This window comes from Salvia splendens, chromosome 5, assembly GCF_004379255.2.
Source record: "Salvia splendens isolate huo1 chromosome 5, SspV2, whole genome shotgun sequence".
In the NCBI taxonomy this organism is placed as follows: Eukaryota; Viridiplantae; Streptophyta; class Magnoliopsida; order Lamiales; family Lamiaceae; genus Salvia; species Salvia splendens.
In genome coordinates, this window is record NC_056036.1 from 11,184,373 (window position 1) to 11,204,245 (window position 19,873).

Consider the following 19,873-nt stretch of genomic DNA (forward strand, 5'->3'; position numbering starts at 1 on the left):
CTCCGATGGGCGCTACGGGTGGACACCGGAGCCTAGGCCTCGCGCCCCTTCCCAAATGCCGAATCCTCCATCTCGCGCCGGTGTCCGCACACCGTACTCACCGGCGGAGATGGAAAGATTGTTCAAGGCGTACTTGGAAATCTCCGAAGATGCGGTGGTTGGAACGAACCAATCCGGCGATCACTTTTGGTGGCGCGTCTCTAGCCGGTACAATGCACACCGGCCGCCGGGAACGATCGAGCGCAACGAGAGTATGGTGCGCAACTGCATCGGCCGAGCCAACGAAGAAATTGGCAAGTTCAACGGCTATTTCATCCAGGAGTCCCGGAATGCCGGGAGCGGCCGAAGCGAGGTCGACATCATCACCGCCTCGCTGAGCACCTACCAATCCATGAACGGTAAAAGTTCAAATATCTTAACGTTTGGCAGGAGACGCGGACGCACCCGAAGTATAAGGGAGGCATAACATCCTCCTCTAGCGGCTCCTCCAAACGCTCACGGTCGGCATCCCTATCCGACGCCGGCGAAGAAGTGGCTAGCCAACTCGCCGAAGCTAACTTGGGTAGCCCCGATGCCCAACCAAGCGGTTCCCGACGCCGACCGCAAGGTAGGAAGAAGGCGGCGGCCGAACGACGTCGCGCCGCGACTCCATCTGCCCCTGCTCCCGAACCCGCACCCTATGTTCCACCTCCACCCCCGAACAACTCGTTGTGGGCCCTTTTGGCCCAACTCAATATGGCCGATAGGTCAACTATGACCCCCACGCAACTTCAAACGCACGAGTCCATGATATTGGGTCTCCAAAAACAATTGGGGTTGGTGCCGCCGGATGCGTAGTCTTCCTCGGGTTATATTAGCCAATAATTATGTAATTTTTAATTTTTAGGAGTTTAATTATGTAATTTTTAATTTTTAGTATTTTAATTATGTAATTTTTAATTTTTAGGATTTTAATTATGTCTTTTTATTTTATTTGTAATTTGTTATTTTTATTGTGGTTTTTTTAATGAATTTTAGTATTATGAAAATGTTTTTGTGTAATTGAATTTTATATTAATTGTGCTCGTCCTTGCGGAAGAGCACAGTTGTGGGTGTTGTGCTCTTGTCAGAGAGCAGACATGAATAGTACCGCCCGGGCCCACAACCGTGCCGCTGGCAAGAGCACGGTTGTGGATGCTCTAAAAATCGTGTGGGACTTCGTATTCTATAAGTGATCAAGTGAATGTCTGTCTATATCACAAATTGGGGTATTTTCTATTCATTTGTGTTCGTTCATGTTCAATCTAGTGATGGAATATTGATTATTATCCGCCAATGGGATCTGCACACATCAGCATCCTCACCAACACAATATCCTCGTAGTTTTTAGCTCAAACAACACATCGAAAAAATTCGGTGGAAAAATACCACACCTTTTTAGACCATATATACTATTCTGATTTTTAGCCTTTTGAATATATATATTAATATTCTCTCTTTTTGAAGAAAGTTGGAGCAAAATTTAGTGGGTTGGTGGATTGTTTCGTGGATGTTGGGTGCTTCACTCAAATCTAAATTATTACCCAAAAAAAATTTATTCGAAAGAGATTAAATTTTTTTGCTTTGAGCAATACATTAATATGCGTACACATGCCACGAAATACTATATAAAGAAACACCGGCGGAACCATTCATTATACAAGTATTTCACAACTTTCTCGACAGTATAACTCAAAATATTATAGATTTCTTAATTATATTAATTTTATGACAGAGATATAAAGATAAATTGGCCATAAGATTAAAACTCCAACATGAAATGGATTTGTAATCATTAAATTTAACCGATCAAATGCCCAATTTGTTTTATGGAATCACCAATTTTCTATTTATAGCTCTCAAATTAATATAAAAAAAATTCTGATTAGATATTTTTATATTACTACTCTTCATTATTTAAATTTCCACCAAAAATATAAAGGACTTTTGTACCTAAATATTATCACTTTCAGTATATTTTAGTTTTGTGGAGTAGTACATTAATTTAGAATATTGTCAATCCATACACATAGGGATGTCAATCGGGCTGGCCCATCGGGTTTCGGGCCAGCCCTACTCGGGTTGCGGGTCAATCGGGTGCGGGCTAATCGGGTTGTGAATTCTTTCGGGTTATGAACATTAAGTTAGTGTATTTATTGACAATTTCTAAAGTTTTTGTACAGAACCCAAATACATTAAAAAGAATCTGTATTTATATCTTGAATTACTCATTTCATAAATGTATGTTGGAAGTTTATACTAAACTAAAACCACCCACTCCCCATCAGTCCTAAGTTTATAGTTGGAGAAGGTAGTGCTCTATCGCCATATCACTTATGCATTTATTAAAAAGGATATGAATTCATTATTCAATTGTTATTTTTGCAATTGGTATAGAGTATAAGAGCATCCACAATGGCGGCAAGCGGACCGGCTAGCCGATTCCCGGCGCTGGCCGGTCAGCTCACCGAACCATTGCAGCCGGTCAGCGCTAAATCGGCGAGCGCATGCAGATTCCCGAGCGCTGACCGATGCGCTCGCCGATCGGCTGGCCGCCATTGCAGGCTCCCGATCGGCCAGCCGATTTTTTATTTTATTTTTATTTAATTTTCGAAACACTATATATACGCGATTTGCACGTCATTGGGAGTGGAAGAACTGCCCCGCTACCTGGAAAGGGTTCTACGCGACCGGCTACAAGGGAAAGAATCTCATGATGATCCTCGAGGTTGTAGCTGATTACCGGCTGTGGATTTGGCATGCATATTTTGGGGTAGCCGGGTCGAACAACGACCTCAACGTCCTCAACTCGTCGCCCCTTTTCAACGAGCAGTGCCACGGCGTCGGTCCGGCCATCAGTTTTATCGCCAACGGGAACCAGCATGATATGGACTACTACTTGGCGGATGGGATATACCTTAGGTGGCCCGTCTTTGTGAAGACGATCAGGTGCGCATCAGATGAGAGGAAGGTCTACTTTGCGGAACAACAGGAGTCGGCGCGCAAGGACGTGGAGCGTGCATTTGGTGTGCTCCAGTCTCGATGGGCGGCAATTAAGGGTCCAACGCGTTAGTGGCATGTTGACTGCATTGCTGATATAATGTACGCATGTATTATCATGCACAACATGATTGTCGAAGATGAAGGTATATAACTGACTAGTTGGGCCAACGACGATAATGAAGCCGGTCCAAGCCACGGCGTGGCCGCCCCCAACATACGAAGTGGGGTACCTCACGATGAAGTCGGCTGCCTCCAAGCACATGCCGACATGCGCCAAGTGGAAGCTCATATTCGACTCCAAAAGGATTTAATTGAAGAGTTGTGGGCGCGGAGGACTACACTGCGTTAGTTTTTTTTATTATTATGTAATTTTTTTAATGTACCTTTTTTTATTTAAATAAAATTATTGCATTTTCTCGTATCTGTGTCGAAAGTTGAATTCCGTATTTTTTGTGATTGTTATTTTTATAATTTTGTTTATTGTGGCTAGCCTATGGCTAGACTATTGCTTGTCCAGTTGCTTGTCCTGATGATGTGACAGGAAGAGTTTTTAGTGCTGATGATGTGGCAGGAGGAATTTGTGGATAGACTATGGCTGGGCTATTGCCAACGTGGATGCTCTAACAATATTCAATTGGAATAGTGCGTGACATAGTCGCGTGGAATCTTTCCATTTGATATTTTTATTTGATTATAAATGTTGCCCAAAATCCATTTGCATCAAAAACTCACAAATCACATTTCTTAATCCAAATAGCAATAAAATGCCCATTTACCCATTTCAACACACCTGATTCTCCTTTTTCGAAGAATCCTTCGCTTCTCCCTTCCTCAATTTGATCTTCTGTTTTCCGATATGGTTTCGCCTGAGAACACGAATTGGCTCTACGATTATGGATTCGAGGATATCACTGCTAATTTCGCCGCTCCCAGTTCCGGATTTTCTTGGCCGGTTCAACCCCTTACTGCCTCCACCAATGCCAGGTGCTGTTTTTCAACTTCTTTTTTACTCCTATTTTCAGATTCTTCAAATTGCTTTCGGTGCTTAGCTTCCTTTTTCTTTTCCTGGCTCCTGTAATTTGCTGGGATAAGGAATATTTGTAATTTTGTTATTTATACCTCTTATTTCTTCTTTCTCCATTAATAAGTTTTGTAGTGGTAGGTGACTTATTTAAACCTGTTTAATTAGTACTCCTATCAGAGAGAGAACAATTATTAAATGCCAACTTTGATTTTGTGATGCTCCAAAATTTGGGCGGTGTTCTGGTTCTTTTTAAGTCCTCGCAAATCAATAGCAATCGTCCGAAGTTCTCATTTTGTTTTTGCGGTTGCTATATCCAAGCCCATTATTTGAGGCTGGTATCGATTTTGTTAATTTTTGGAGTGGATTCTCATGTCCCCTCTGACAAAGTCCTCCCATTCACCGCACATGCAGAAATGACATTATGGGTGGGACCCACTGTAATATTTTTCACGATCACGGATTCACAACTATCTCCTACTAATTGAATACACCAATTAAGGAAAAAAGAACGGGTTGAATTGAAATCTGAGGTTGGTAGTAGCATTGTTTCTTCTACTTTTATGGTTTGTTATTCGAAGAGTTACCAAACTGTAATAAATTGGGTTCTAATAATTTGAGATGGTGAATTTCAAGAATTGGTTGTTTATTGGAAAGCTCTTGGACGTTTATCTTTAAGAGGCTTTAGTGGCGCTCATTGAGTACTTTTTGGGGTAACTCTACCAACTGGCCAGCTGTGCCTAGACTACTTTTTTCTATGTTTCTCAAATCATGGATTTAAGGACATTCTCTTGATTGAGTTAATTTGTTTACTTATTATACAGATTTTGTAGTGTTATTGATGATTGTTAGAATAGATGATTTGCTTTGCATTGTTGTCTAATGCATTTGTTTTATTAGATAGAGAAACTTACCATAGACAGGGACTAATTTTTGGTGGATGGACCAACATGGAAAAACATTATATTTTTTGTTGACGGAGGGAGTATAGTAGTTCACTTGAACTTTTGTCTTTACTTCTATTGGAGTATTGTCCTCCAAACATGAATTAAGTTGGGACTTTGAGGGCATAGGAATTACTGTGGAAATGACTTCACCATGGTTTATGAATTTACGTTCATGCTATGTGAATACTGGGTGTGTTTGTTTCTCTCTCGCTTGAAGAGCCAACTGCATTGCTTTGAGAATTGCTAAGTTTCATCTTAGAAAATTCAACCAAGTCATTTGTTCAATTTCAAATATATTGTTTCTACAAATCTGTAATATGTCAATGAATTTAGGTACGTACTGTTGTTGGTTCCTAAGAATCTTGTTTGTATGCTGCAGCTTTATAATTTCTTAGCTAATTAGCTTGCTTTTGTATGAATGGTCCTTATAGAAGTTCTGATGGTTCAATATAAATATGGAAATGCGGTCTTCTTTTGTTTCTGCAAATCAACTGCCCAAATGAAATTGAAATAATTAACGCAGAGAACTTACTGAACGGATAATATGTTTAGGATATGAGTTGAAAGGCATTTTTGATAGAAGTTTACTTTATAGGCCTGTTTATTTGATGCCAAGGGCACTTATTTTATGTGTTTGTGGATGTTTGTCTATCTCTTTATACACTGCTTATTTGCTTAAGACGTGCGGCTTACACTGCTTATTTGCTACTGATTTATTATGGCATTTTTTATTCATTCATAGTGTTGAAATTGATGGATCATATGGAGAATCTGACTCGCAGAAGGATAAGGAAACAGAGTCCAGAAAAAGGTATAAAGCTCTCCTTGGACTGAGATTGATTGGTCTGAATTTTTGCCAAGCTTTTGCATCTAAGTTTTGAATTTCACAAACATGTACTGTACGAGATGAACTATTTCTTCCAATACACTAACATTTTATATTTTTCACAGAGCTAGAACCGAGACATGTGCTATATCAAGCTCCAAAGCATGCAGGGAGAAACAACGAAGGGACAGGCTAAATGACAAGTAACTGTATACATTTGTTTGACCATGATGTTTTTCTCCTTGTGGCTTGTTTCCTCCAGTAACTTTGGTGCCCTCTTCTCTAGGTTCATGGAATTAGGTGCTCTTCTTGAGCCAGGGAGGCCTCCTAAAACTGATAAATTGGTCATCTTGATCGATGCTGTCCGAATGGTAACTCAGTTAAGAAGTGAAGCTCAGAAGCTAAAAGACTCGAATTCGAATCTACAGGAGAAGATCAAGGAGCTCAAAGTAAGGCACCTTTTTTCAGTATTTGATTGTATCTGAACACTTTATTTTTTGGATATGGTTAATCATGTTGCTCATAATATACTGTTCCATGATGTTTATAGACTGAGAAGAATGAGCTTCGTGATGAAAAGCAAAGGTTAAAGGCGGAGAAGGAGAAGCTGGAGCAGCAGCTTAAGACAATGAGTGCTCCCCAACCTGGCTTTGTGCCAGCTACCCCAAGCATCCCCCCCGCATTCGCTGCCCAAAATCAAGCTGGTGGTAACAAGCTGGTGCCGATCATCAGCTACCCTGGTGTCTCCATGTGGCAGTTCATGCCACCAGCAGCCGTTGATACGTCTCAGGATCATGTGCTGCGCCCACCGGTTGCCTAAGAGGACGGTTGAACCCCTCTGTTGACACTCTTATTGTGGTTAAATTGTTGTCATGTAGTACTTGACTATTTACTTTTTGTTGAACCTGGATAATGTTGGACTAGAGATTGTGATTTGTCAAACTTTTTTTTATCATAGTGAAGTTATTACTTCTCCTGATACTGTAAATCTGTATAGATTTTGTCTGTAGTTTAAAAACAAGTGTAGTTTTGAAGTCGAATATCGGATTGAGACGTGGCAAGTTGTGAGGCTCATATTGTCCCTTGCTTATCTTCTCTTTGATTATTACCAGTTTTTTCACTCTCTTCAACTCCCAAAATGGCTTCCAAACTCCAAATCCATGTCCGAAACATCAAGAATTCAACTCTCAACTACAACTACCTACAAACTACTCCCTCTTCATCAATTTCATTCACCAAACATCTCTCTCAACACCACCTACTAATCTCTAACACACATGAAAAAACCCCTCAGCATGAATCAAGAATCTCTCCGAAATGCTCTCTCTCATCTCCCAAGCCACCAACCACCAAAGAAGAAGCCATTCTCCAAGCCAAAACGTCGCTCTCATCCACCTTAGAGAGGCCCCTCAACAATCCCAAACTCCCTGGAAAGATGAAGAAGATCAAGCAGCCCAGGCTCCGTGTCGAGATTCCAGTCGTTGATGACTCGCCGGCGTCGCTCTCTGTGCTAGCCATCCAAGTATTTGCAGAAATGCCAATAAGAAGAAAAGGCCCACAAATCAAGATTCTTCTTTTATGGCCTAGCTATGGCTTAATGCAGGCTGCCACTGAGGCCTTTGCTTCTCGCTCTTCAAACATTACCGTACAGAGCATTGACATGTCATCAGTTCTTGATGAGGATGTCAGAACTATGAATTCTGCTGATGTGGCGGTGTTCTTCGCCCCCGAGGCGGCTCAGCTGGCGATCATGAAGACCGTTAGTGACAGTTTGAGTCCTAGGCCTGTGGTGATCTTCAATCCTAGGTGGAGTTTTGATGAGGAGGCTGATTTTGGAGAGATGAGTGGGTTTTTGGGATCATTTGAGGTGGTGTATTCTTTCATGGGGTTGGAAGTTAGGGGCATTTTGAGTAAGAGGAAAGGTGTGATATTTAAGTGTGTGAGAGATGGGGTTTTGAGTGGTGAGAGATGGAATATTTTAGTTGAGGAAGAAGGAGGAGAGATGAGAGTGGTCTCGAGCTTCAAATCGAGGCCATCGATAGTGCAAGTTGAGACCGTGTTGTACAATCTCATGGCTATCAATTCACCAGTCACCAAATCTGCCAAGTTCTTGAAAGATTTGGTATCAAATGTGACTGGGAAGAAGTAATGTTTGATATTGTTGAAAAATGAATATTTGTGGGCTATTTGTGCCATGAGATTTTTTGTGCGAATCTTGATAGTTTGATCTTCATTCTTGTACCGATACAATGCATGATTTTGTATTGAAGATTGTGTTTTCTTGTGTAATGTGAAAGATGATTATTATGGATATATATAATTTAGGAGATTCTGCATCTCAACACATACACACTTTCTACAGGAATGAATCATTCCTTTGGAGAAATTGATAAAATGAAAAAACACTGTATATGTTGAGATACATTCAAGAACTCAGAAGCAAGAGGAGAGTTCTGAAAAATTTGAAGCCAAAATTGGCTTCTGTCATCTCTCTGCTTGAAAATCCTCATGAAGAACTCTCCATGTGTGCTTCCCCTTCTCTGATTTACAGGTCCAAAACGAATGATAAAACATTTTTGGGTCGTCAAATTTCTTTCTAAGATGCTCTTATGTGGCAGTTCTTGATGAATCTATCAGAGAAGTTGAGGTACTTTGTCCAAAGAGGCCGCAGCTGTGGGAATGCTATGTCGAGCCATGGCTTTGCCCGGCCATTGAAGTGGATGACGCCAGCAGCTTCAACATCACCAACGGTGGTGTTGTCTTGATACCCTAATCCGAGCATGTGCCAAAACGGATTGATGGTGTGGACATGGCCGCGGAAAGCTATCAGCCCAGGAGGTAACGTCCCAAGCTGCCATAAACTTAGGTCTGATTTAAGATTCTGCAGAGAATCAATGTGTGTGTGTTAGTTTTTTCATATATCTTGAAGAAGAACCATGTTTTGGTTTTGGAATTTTACTTACCTCTTCAATCCAGTAGTAGTATGTTTGGCTGATGTTTGTATTCCTCCATTGCTCTAGATCAAAAATGTTCATACCATAAGCCCATGCACACTCATTAGGATCAAAGTTGCTTGCAATGAGAGGGTGAGAAAAATTGAGATAGCTTTTGAATCTCTTTGACATCACATATATGTCTTCCCCTCTACATGTCTCCACCGCTCCATTCACCTTCCCGTTCATGTCGATATCCCACAGAGGCGCAAGGTCTGTCTGAATGACGATGTCATCATCTAGGAACACTACTTTGTTCAAACTAGGAAACATCTGCAGATAAAAAGCACATATTTGAGATTTCCATAGTGTGTCAGTCAGTTCCACCTCGACTTGGAAATGATCCTACTTCAATATATGAGTTTGAAATCAGACCTCTGGCAAATTTATTCGAATGTGGTTCATGAGTGAGTTGTATTTGGGGCTGAGAGCCTGCAGTTTTGCCGCGATGACTTTAGGTTTCTCAGTGTTGTTAGCCACGATGGCCGATGACCCTCCCCTGAACTGTGCGCGCACCTTCTGATCCTTCTCCATGGCTTCCAACACTGGGACCTTCCCCTTTGCAAACCAGTCGAACTGGTGGAGTGCCTTGACTTCAATGATGGCTGGCACCAGGGGGTGCAACGAGAACCAAGCCTGCATTGGGGCGTACGTCTTCCTGTCAGTTATGACATGCAGGACGACCTTCTCAGGTTGCAACGAGTTTTGCACGAGTGATGATGCAACCACAGAGGCAGCCAGGACATTGTCTGAGGCAAGGACGAAGTGGAAAAAGGAGTTGTCTACAAGTGCTGGGACAAGCTCTGCTGAGGGCAGCTGCAGCCTGGCATTTGCATTGGTCGAGTGCTCGTTGGCCAGCCGGAGAGTGAGGCAATGCAGCTGTTTCGGGATGCTACTAGAGGCCACATGACGGTAGAGGTACTCCTGTATCTTTGCAGTTCTAGTCCTTTCTTCAAGGAATGTTACCTTCAAGAGAGAGAGAGATCATTTGATTACTACAGCTAGCATTATATACAGTGCAATCATATAGTATTAGGGAGAGAGGGAATTTACCATGGTTTTGAGCTTGATGGCAAAAGTCTTGGCATCAGGAAGTTCACTCTTCATTTCTGCAACAAACTCTTGCAATGTTTGTGGCCCTATTTCTTCCTCATTTGGATTTGTGTCTTCTTCTAGCACTTGGTATATCACTTCAGGCACCTGCTCAAAAACAATCTCATTCTCATTCACTTGAATATATTTAATTGTGATGCCAGTTTAGGCCATTCAGTTTTCCTTTTTTCAGATTAGAAATTTCCAACCATAATCCAAGAAACTTGGTGAAAAAAGGTAAGAAATTACATTTGGTTGATATCTTCTTCCCAGAATTCTTGGTCCCAACCTTTTCCCTAAACAGCCTGCATTTCAAATTTGAGCACATAAAACTCCAAATTCATTACATACTACATGAAGAAACCATAGGGGCATTGATTGATGCAAAGAGAGTATAGATATATACCTATGGAGGAGCATTTATTCTCTCCATCAATGGCATCAACAGCAGTGAGCACGAACACGAAACGAAGAAGAAAGGTAATGAACAAAAGGGAGTAGAAAACCATGCGATACGACAGCCTTCTTGATCCGATCTTCACCTTGCACAACTCCCTAAAACCTTTCGCAGGCAGCACGGTGATGTGCCTCAAGCTCGGCGATATGTGCAGCTGCATTATCTCAGACCACAGAGTTAGATGAGAGGAAGAAGCCTTATGTGGTGAAAAGAGAAAAAAAGGAGATGAAAAAGGAAGGTTAGAGGGGTGTTTGGAGTAGCTATCAGCCACCTAAACTTGCTTAGGAAAGAGGTTATTGTTGAATGTGTGTGTATTTGTTATGTACAAAAATGCAGGCTTGAGAGAGAAGGTGAAGAGAGGTTGTTTGGAGGAAAATGACTGCAGACTGAGAATTTATAATGTAGTATTCAACAAGGGAGGGTTGGATTGGAAAAGAATGTGCTTTTTTTCAAAAAAAAAATTAATGTTAGATTGATGAAAAGGTATATTAAGGAAGCTGGAGTTATGTTGTTTGGTGCAGCTCACTTTGCCTCCACATCAAGTATATTTCAGAAATTACTATTGTTTGTGGGCTGTGACATAACATAGTTTCCGAAATGGAAAAAGACGTCTTCATAGCTTCTTTTATTTTATCTTAATTTTTCTTTCTTTCCATTTTTAACTATTTAGGATGATAGTGATTGTTGATTCAATTGTATAGTCATATATATAGTAATGACAACGTATGATATGATATGAATTGTAGCAGTTATCATTTAAAGTATAATATGGAGTAATAGTTAAATTCAAATTTATTTTGTTTTGTTGCATATACGGGCGGACTTAAAAAAAAATATTCATGTTGGTAGGGGCTTAATTAATAGTATTTTAAACAATTTTAGTTATTCTATTTTTTAAATCTAGATATAATTAACTCAACCAACAATATAAAATCTAATATTAATTTAATCTTAAATAAAATTCGATGAACCAAATACTACCTCCATCCCCAAAAATTTGTCCCACTTTGACCCAGCACGGGTTTTAAGAAATGTAATGGAAAATGAGTTGAAAAAGTTGGTGGATTGTAAGTCTTACTTTTATATATTAGTTTTATAATAAAATGTGAGTAGGAATGAGTTAGTGGAATATGGGGTCCACTACCAAAAATGGTAAAAAGTGAAATGAGACAAATTTTGGGGGACGGATTAAAATGAAAAAATGGGACAAATTTTCAGGGACGGAGGTAGCAACAAAATAAAATTCAATATTAATTAGTCATAAACATAAGTATCTTTAACTTATCCATACTCTATTTTGCTTCTATTACTTTATTTAGGAAACCGAACAAGAGAACACCACCTAATCTAACTTGATGAATATTCATGTAAATACTTTTACCTTTTATTCCTTATTTTTATACTGTTGTCTTTCAAATCAATCCTTTCCAACTATTTTTCTTTCTCTGTATCTCATTTCAGCCCCTCTTAATCTGTTGATGATTTGGTCTTCATTTCCATCAGCTTAGTAAGAGCTAAAAATAATTAAGACAATTTCAATAAGATTAATGATAGCGTGTACTCCATCCGTTCCATATTAATTGTCTACTTTTGTCATATTCATTCATCCCCGTTAATTGTCCATTTTCATTTTTTTACTATAAATAGTAAGTAGGTCACGCATTCCACTAACTCATTTTACTCACATTTATTATAAAATTAATATTTAAAAGTGGGACACATATTCCTCTAACTTTTTTAACTCACTTTTCTTTATATATTTTTTAACACCCATGTCGGAACTAAAATGGATAATTATTGGAAGACGCATGGAATGCCATTTTTAGATACTGGTCTGTATATGTATGACGATTTTGGTCTAAGTCGATTCTGCAATCCAAATTTTAAGCCTTAATTTGGAATTTTCTGATAAAAATAAAGTAAATAAAATAATAAAACACGTTGAATTCGTTTACTTTACGGCTTTACCTCTATTTTTCCTTATTTATACCTCCACCAACAAGAGCCCCCACCTTATTTATAATTTATAATACCGTATAATGTTGGCCTAATCTGATTCCACATTCCTCAAAACATTATCTTTTAATGCAACAAAGAATCATAAAATGAAGGCACTTGGACTACAGTTGCATAAATGACTCATTACAAATTAGTATATGCCCAATTTGGAATCAATCACTAATCACAATATTCAACCAATATTTTTCTTGAATACCACATTACATGTAAAAGATTTCACTCATGATTAATGGCGTATCGAGTTTATTTATGTGTGTCGTTTTTATTGTATAATCTTTAATTATTATTGAGACGCACATTTGATAGCAATGTGTACTATATGAAAACAAATTCGAAATGTGAAAGTATGACACCTCTCCTTCTCTAGACTCTAGTTGATTGCTATTGCTATTGAAAATAAAACATAAAATCATACTATGTTTTTCAACTCAGAAAGCCTCTCGAATCACGACTCACCTTGGCCACCTACTTAATCAAGACAGAAACATTTCAACTTAGAATGTGATATATTACAAACATTACCCTTTTTTTACATTTCTATAAGCAAATGGTAGTAGTATTATTATTTCTCCTTTGATAAAAAAAAATATATTTCCTCTATCGGGACATGAAACACAACGGCAATACTATCATGATCCCATCTCCAATTCTTTTCATGTGGCTCCCAATAAACAAGATCCACATCATATCCAACATTGGAAAAAAAATCTAAAACAAAAACATGGTTATGAGGTTATCGTAAGAGTCACACCTTCCAACCACAAGAGAGGTGAAAATGAATTAAATTCCTTAATATTTTCATATGAACGAAATAGAGAAGATAGCAATACATTGCAAACATCAAGTATACATGCATATTTTAGCAGGCGGCTATTATTGAGATTATGATCTGATAAATTTTCTTCACATCTGCTGTCACAGAATGTAAAATGACAAAAGGTGCACACTTCCACAATCAATTTAAAGCATCTAGTGTTTGCTTCTCACTGTATACCTGTATTCCGCCCACAACCATTTTTCCACGTAATAAAAGAATATCACCACACCTGAGGAGACACAACAGTAAAGATTAATCAGGTCGAGCCTCATCTCCCCAACAATCCCCCGTTATGAATTCCAGCTTGAGGTGGATCAACATGATAGGGCCACAGAAAAATCAAATTTAAACAAACAAGCACAAATCTTGATGACATACCTGATGCTGGGCAGGACTGGATGAATTACCTCAGCAAAACCCGTCATCTTCTTCAAACTGGTTTTTCATGTTCAAGCCATCTATATTATTTACAGATCCAAGTTGGCTCTCCCTCTCAGTGTTTGCTCTAGTATATACAGTCTCCTCTTGCTCGGTGTCAGTTGTTGGGGTATCATTGTTATTTACATGTCCCCTGCTAGATTCAATTAACATCTGGAGACCATCTTCACCGTTTGCTTCAAGACCATTGTCTGATTCATTCTCCCTTCCAGACCCACAGTTGGTAATAGAATCAAGAGAACCCAAAAGATGCCTGCCAGGAGTCGTCCCATACTCGAAGGAATTAGATGCCCGAGGCTGAAAGTGGCCATTACTGTCTACACTACTCGTAGAAATCCTGAAACAGAAACAGAAACAGAAATTAAAACAAAAATACAGAAGCATATCAAGGCTATAATTCTGCCTCCCAGAAATGAGGCTCCACCAAGCAAAACCCAATTAAGCAAGCCATATTAATTATTATAGGCAAAACAATATACAGGACCAGATCTATCATTTAGGCACACAGATTTTTAGGTTTCAAACATACCTCCCCCCGCGTTGAACTTTGGAATTTTGAAGATAATCATAAACTGGAACTAAGTCTTTAGACCTTGCTCCAAGCATACGAACAGGGAATCTTTCGATTTCAATTTCTCCACCATGATCACCTTCAGCTAGATCAACATTCTGCATCGACTGAAAATAAATCTGCTCACACACATATGAAAGAAGATGATATTAGCACGCTAGCCTAATTTCCAACTTAAAAGAGCAGTAACTCAAATTCAAAATAACAAGGGCGTACCCCAGGTCTGGTCCACACCAGGTTCTTCTTTTGATGCATTTGAAGTTCAGCTTCAGATATATACATATGATGTTTTTCTTCAGAAATTATATTTTTATTTTTTGTTGAACAAGAAAATTTAGAAAATGCGCCATTTTCATGTTTCGTTATTTCCGGATATACTTTACTGCTATCTGAGTTCCCATTTTCACCATGCATGTCAATGTTATCTCCACGTTCCTTTCGGTTATGTTTTTGACAAATATTCCAGTTCTGCATTGCCTCAACCATTACTCTTGCATCATTATCAATACCAGATTCAGAAGTGAGACTTGCTCCAGGCGAAGCCATCCAACCAACCAGAGCAGGACAAGAGTGCAGAACATACTGTATCACACATCCAGATGGAGAGAAAACAAGCATGTAATAATTTTTCATCAGCAAACTCTGATCTCCATAAATACCATCGTCCTTGCAGTTGTGGAAAACAGATGCGACTGCACCAGATAGTGAGCTAGACCGCCCAGTTGCAGCTGCGGCAGCACCACTCACTGTATTTCTCCAACCATTAATTCCATTTCTTATTCGACTGACAGCATTAAGGTTAACTGGGGGACCAGATGCACAGACGCTCTGTTGAGTCAGCACCTGCAATCCCGAATTTGGTGATCCATGAACTGCAGGCTTTGTAATCAAGCTAGATACCCTGTTTCTTGCACTAGAATAAGAATCAGTAGACCGAAAACTAACTAATCCCCCGGAGAGAGAGGTAGCAAAAATATGACTTGTCCCTCTTAAGGAACTGATCACAATCCATTGGCTGTCACTACTAAAACTTATGTCCTGTATAACCTAAAAAAGCGATAACAATGTATTATATTTTTTACTCTAAAGAAGTTTGCAACATTAAAGAAGGGTCCATCTTACAGCGTTGGTCAGACCACGTTGCAGCCTGTAAAGATGGACATGAGAAGCAGCTCCAGATGAGCCAGGCATAATCCGAAAGACATTAATGTTGTGACCCTGAACTGAGGCAGTCACTAAGTGAAGACCACTTGGATCAAAGCACAACGACGAAATGGGGCTTTTATGTGCCTTGAACTGCGCTATTACATCTTTGCTGACAATATCTCTGACGACAACCTGTATATGAAAAAGCTAAAACTATAAAAAAGTGCAAGCATTGCGTATCACTGCAGATATATCCACCTAAACCAGTTCCCAAGACACTTATTAGATATAAACTTAATACAGCATACCATCCCAACATTGTCATCATCAGGTGAATGTCCGTCAGCAATGCCGTTGACCTTCAGACGACCACTCCCTGATTGAAAATTGTTGGTTTCAGGATACAGCTCAGAATAGTACCTTGATAGCTTCTTATACCCCATATCACCCAAAGTAACAATACCAGCAGCAAGCTGTTTGCTTGACTCTCGCGCAAGATGTCCAACAAGACTTCCACTTGAGGAGTGAGAAAGTAAACTTGGTGAAGGAGTTACATGTTGAGGACTCACACGGCGAGCACTGGAAATTGCAACTTGGCTCCCACTGTAAGCCATCCACCGGGGTCCCACAGCAAGGGGTCCAACACCTATATTTCCAGATACAGTTGGCACTGGATTTGTAAGAACTGTATACTCTCTCTCAAGTGAAGAAGCATTAAGACAATGTATCTGCAACAAAATCACATCAAAGTTCAAAAGAAAGACCAAGGAGAATATGCTTGCAGCTTAACATACAAAATCAAGAAAGCTTTGGCTGAGTAGAAGTTGTGGAGCACACCTGATTTGATTGTAAGACAGCAACAACACGAGAACTGCATTGCAGTAAATGGACAACAGACCGAAATCTTAAGAGATGTACATACGACCGAGATTTGAAGGAATAAAAGCAAACTACCGTTGGGATACAAGTACCATTAACAGAACCCTTGCATTGTTGGCCCATCTCATTACCAGGGGCTGATCCGTCATGAACTTTAATATCTCCAGAGAAGGATCCATCAGTACAAATAACCAGCAATGGGCGACTGTCTGCAAATTTGTCCCCAGGTTGGTTTGATGCTAGAGGTTTTGGTAGCACTTGCATATATGAAACAGGGCCATCATGCCTTGAAACTATATTATGCACATTATCATCATCATCAACATCCCAGATCTGAAATCTATAACTGAAGCCCAGCAAGAGCACTCGACGTGAATTATCTTTTTCAAGCTCTAGTTTGTCAAACCCAGCCCAGGAAACCTCGAATTCAGAATGTGTAAAATATAATTAAGTTACTTTTACCAGAAAACAATCTCCACTATATAAAACCCAAGACCACTGACTTTAAAAAAAATAGGATGAGATTGAGAACGTTGTTAAGAGCAATTAAGGAATATTAGCGTGGAAATCCTGGAGATGGCATCCTATGTAATCATGGTGACAACTTAAAAAAAAGAGTAGGTCATCTCCACAACAAGTTGTGTTAGGATTAACAGATTTGACATTGACTTTCAAATTGGAGCCTCACAACTTAACAAAACTATTCATTAACAAATGATCAAGTCCCATATTATGTAGTATAGTAGATACTCCCTCCGTCCGGCATTAGGAGTCCCAGTTGACCATTTTCTTCCGTCCAGCATTAGGAGTCCCGGTTAGACATTTCCATAAAAAGTGAAATAAAAATATTATAAAATAAAACACTAAAAAGCACAAGTAAAAACACATCCAAAAAATAAAGCAAATAATAATGCAAATGGGTCCCACATTCCATTATCACACACTCCAATTATTACACACTCAAACATTTCTTAAAACCCACACCCAACTCACCGGGACTCCTAATGCCGGACGGAGGGAGTATAAAACATCTATAACAAACAAGAGAAGAGCTATATTTTGATTCTTGAAAATCAAGGATTTCACAATCGGACACTCTAATCAAGACATAAAGAAACAAACAGAAACAGCTTCGAAACAAAGATGACTAAACAGGACAAAGAGACACTGAAGCTTATTTTCATATTTTTCATTCCTTATCTTAATTTCGGATCTACTTCTTGCTAGAAAATAAGTTTATTGGAAAATCTGAACAATCATAATTTTTTCTAATAGCTACTACGAGAACAGCAAGTTACCATAGAATTTTAATTAAAGTTAATATAACAATCAGTATCAGATCAAGAAATATAACCTAATTCTAATAAAATTAGATTTACTATTAAATACGATCCGACAAAGCACGGGATTATTATTATACCCTTAAACAAGAACTAATGTCGCAACAATTTTGGAAATTTAGTTAACGACAAAAATTACATAACGGTCGACAAATGCTTTACGAATAATTCAGATGACAACAGAAGTTCCACCTGCCCAACCAGCCGCAAAAACAAGAAAAAGCATGAATTTCCAAACTACTCAGAGAAAAACAGCAGGTTTGGACAAGTCAAATCATACAAATGGAATTACTTTAGCCACTCATAGACTGCAAAACACTGCAACCGCAAAACTAAACAAAAAGGTAAGTTTATCATATCAACAGCTTACCGTACCTCTCGGCCCAATTGAAAAGAAAAAACAAATTGACCCACAGCATTGCGAATGACGATGGAAAAAAATTTTGCAGTAAAGAACAAACCTTGAGGTACATACATAAACGACAGCATAACAGAAAATCGAGTAAGATTGCTGCAAATGGAACCTATGGAAGCCAGAATAGTTATTTTTGGCATTTTTCTTTTTCCTTTTTCCTTTTCAATTTTTTCTTTTTCTTTGGTGGGTAATTTAAATAGCATAAAAATTAACATCAGTATTCATATGTCCCAAGAGATCATTTCTTCAACAGTATGTTTATGAGGTTTTACTTGTAGAGAATGATATTCGACACAGAAATAAACATGTTCAAAAATTGGAAAACACCCATGCATGCCCAAATCAATTCTCAGGACACGACGGTAGCATCTATATACAACACACAGGAAATCAAACTGCTTTGAATGCATGTATGCATGCTTCAACAAAATTACAAAACCACTAGATGCTGCTTCATTCTTGTCTCTTGATCCTAAAAACCAATTGTTAAATAGTAAGCAATTTCATCAACAGTTACACAAAGGAAGCAGACTGCAACCTGCCAAAGTTACAGCTCGGCTATGTATCTGATAATTAATCGAGCAAGGATTTTATCTACGAGTACAACAATTTTTCATTCAACTACGTCTACAAGTATAACAATTTTTCCAACATGTAAAGCTTTTGACCACACCAAAACCACAGAAAACAAAATATGAACATTGAAAAAAATCTATAAAAGCCTCACCTGATCATGGTTGGTGTCACCATCCCTCTCCACAATGGCTGAAGCTGCAGATGCAGCAGACCTCACAGTGGAAGCAACGGTAGAGGCACCAGAGGAAACAATCTTAAGGTAGCTCGAAAAGGTCCTAAAATTGGGAAGTAACCCGTTATTAACTCTACCCCGCGGCACCACTGATCCACCATCACCACTTTTCTGGCTATCATTCCTCATCCCCAAAAGGAACAACCAACGAAAACAACCCTAAAAAGCCAATCCCCACAACAAAAAAACCGCGCATAGATGCTCAACCACTCTAATGATAATAACCTCCAGCAATGAAAATTAACACTCACAGTTATGATCAAAGCCCTCGACTTACAGGTGTCTGCTTCATCAGTTTACAACTCAAAATCCATCCAATAATCATGCAAATCGAAACAAAAAAAAAATTAAAGATGTGGTTCGACTACACTTGTTATTTCGCTTCTTCACATTAATCACAACCACTACTTGCCGAAATAATTCAAAAGCGGCGGGATGCATACAGTTTCAACTACATCACACAACAAAATCCCTCAAAAAACTCCTTTGTTGCGTGTGTTCTCTTTTTTTTCTTTTCCTCTTAAGAGCTATTTCTACCTATATCTATGACCAACAAATTAATAGAAAAAAATGAAAGAATTTCTATTGACAATTTATAATACAAAGAATACGAGGTTGGGCTTGTTGATATATACAAATTTGAATCAAGAATTTTGAAAGTTTTTTTATACAAATTAAATTCTAAAGGGTTTCGATCATATTCAGATTGAGGTGAGAGAGAAAAATGATTTGTGTATCGCGAGAATCTCGTAACTCTAGAGAGAGAAATGGAGAGGGAATATCTAAATTCGATTTTGGTTTTATTTTTTATTTGAAAAGACGACAATCCGCCTCAGGGATGTTGAATTAAACATATAAACATTTTTCGATTATTGTTTAAAATATTTTTTTTTGTTTATTATGAGTTCTGAAACATTATGAATTACTCAATTTTTTTGCCAAAAATTGATGGATTTGTTAAATACTTAAATTTTAGAGGTATCGGAGTTTCACTCACGATAGCTTTTTACAATTTTGGTCTAAAATATTTTACCACTCATTTGTCCGTCATTATGAGTCTCGTTTGAGTTCGACATGCGTTTT

The 19,873-nt window shown here is 38.8% G+C and overlaps 4 protein-coding genes across 7 annotated transcripts; 2 read left to right on the forward strand and 2 right to left on the reverse strand.

The window, feature by feature from the left end:
* The first annotated feature begins 3,736 nt into the window (after positions 1-3,736).
* Positions 3,737-6,803, forward strand: LOC121804611 (transcription factor ILR3-like). The gene is made up of 5 exons (XM_042204217.1): positions 3,737-4,005; positions 5,732-5,800; positions 5,941-6,018; positions 6,102-6,264; positions 6,366-6,803. Exons 1-5 carry the CDS (start codon positions 3,878-3,880, stop codon positions 6,633-6,635), a joined length of 708 nt encoding a protein of 235 aa, XP_042060151.1. The 5' UTR covers positions 3,737-3,877; the 3' UTR covers positions 6,636-6,803.
* A 135-nt stretch (positions 6,804-6,938) lies between these two features.
* On the forward strand, positions 6,939-8,128 carry LOC121804610. Its single transcript, XM_042204216.1, has one exon. It carries the CDS (start codon positions 6,954-6,956, stop codon positions 7,962-7,964), a length of 1,011 nt encoding a protein of 336 aa, XP_042060150.1. The 5' UTR covers positions 6,939-6,953; the 3' UTR covers positions 7,965-8,128.
* Positions 8,129-8,168: 40 nt separating this feature from the next.
* Positions 8,169-10,796, reverse strand: LOC121804609 (probable galacturonosyltransferase 12). Its single transcript, XM_042204215.1, has 6 exons — positions 10,307-10,796; positions 10,150-10,205; positions 9,862-10,008; positions 9,184-9,774; positions 8,779-9,081; positions 8,169-8,696 (listed from the first exon to the last, which is right to left on the reverse strand). The coding sequence occupies exons 1-6, from the start codon at positions 10,515-10,517 to the stop codon at positions 8,412-8,414; spliced, it is 1,593 nt and encodes a 530-aa protein (XP_042060149.1). The 5' UTR covers positions 10,518-10,796; the 3' UTR covers positions 8,169-8,411.
* A 2,356-nt stretch (positions 10,797-13,152) lies between these two features.
* LOC121804612 (autophagy-related protein 18f-like) lies at positions 13,153-19,599 on the reverse strand. Of its 4 annotated transcripts, XM_042204219.1 has the most exons (9): positions 18,710-19,599; positions 16,186-16,647; positions 15,812-16,076; positions 15,657-15,724; positions 15,325-15,540; positions 14,419-15,249; positions 14,161-14,321; positions 13,572-13,968; positions 13,153-13,422 (listed from the first exon to the last, which is right to left on the reverse strand). In XM_042204219.1, exons 1-8 carry the CDS (start codon positions 18,917-18,919, stop codon positions 13,602-13,604), a joined length of 2,580 nt encoding a protein of 859 aa, XP_042060153.1. In that variant the 5' UTR covers positions 18,920-19,599; the 3' UTR covers positions 13,153-13,422; positions 13,572-13,601. The 4 variants fall into 4 exon arrangements, with proteins under 4 accessions (XP_042060153.1, XP_042060154.1, XP_042060152.1 ...); XM_042204220.1 differs by having other exon boundaries at positions 14,419-15,045; positions 15,657-16,076; XM_042204218.1 differs by having other exon boundaries at positions 15,657-16,076.
* Positions 19,600-19,873: the final 274 nt, after the last annotated feature.

Excerpts from the sequence above, each read along its gene's own strand:
- LOC121804611 (XM_042204217.1), top strand. The coding sequence starts at position 3,878 with ATGGTTTCGCCTGAGAACACGAATTGGCTCTACGATTATGGATTCGAG. Across the intron at positions 4,006-5,731 it reads ACTGCCTCCACCAATGCCAG|TGTTGAAATTGATGGATCAT; the intron begins GTGCTGTTTTTC and ends ATTCATTCATAG. Across the intron at positions 5,801-5,940 it reads GAAACAGAGTCCAGAAAAAG|AGCTAGAACCGAGACATGTG; the intron begins GTATAAAGCTCT and ends TATTTTTCACAG.
- LOC121804610 (XM_042204216.1), top strand. The coding sequence starts at position 6,954 with ATGGCTTCCAAACTCCAAATCCATGTCCGAAACATCAAGAATTCAACT.
- LOC121804609 (XM_042204215.1), bottom strand. The coding sequence starts at position 10,517 with ATGCAGCTGCACATATCGCCGAGCTTGAGGCACATCACCGTGCTGCCT. Across the intron at positions 10,009-10,149 it reads GAAGAAGATATCAACCAAAT|GTGCCTGAAGTGATATACCA; the intron begins GTAATTTCTTAC and ends GTTTTTGAGCAG. Across the intron at positions 8,697-8,778 it reads ACTACTACTGGATTGAAGAG|AATCTTAAATCAGACCTAAG; the intron begins GTAAGTAAAATT and ends GATTCTCTGCAG.
- LOC121804612 (XM_042204218.1), bottom strand. The coding sequence starts at position 18,919 with ATGAGGAATGATAGCCAGAAAAGTGGTGATGGTGGATCAGTGGTGCCG. Across the intron at positions 16,648-18,709 it reads GTGACACCAACCATGATCAG|GTTTCCTGGGCTGGGTTTGA; the intron begins GTGAGGCTTTTA and ends TCTGAATTCGAG. Across the intron at positions 15,250-15,324 it reads AACGTGGTCTGACCAACGCT|GTTATACAGGACATAAGTTT; the intron begins GTAAGATGGACC and ends TCGCTTTTTTAG.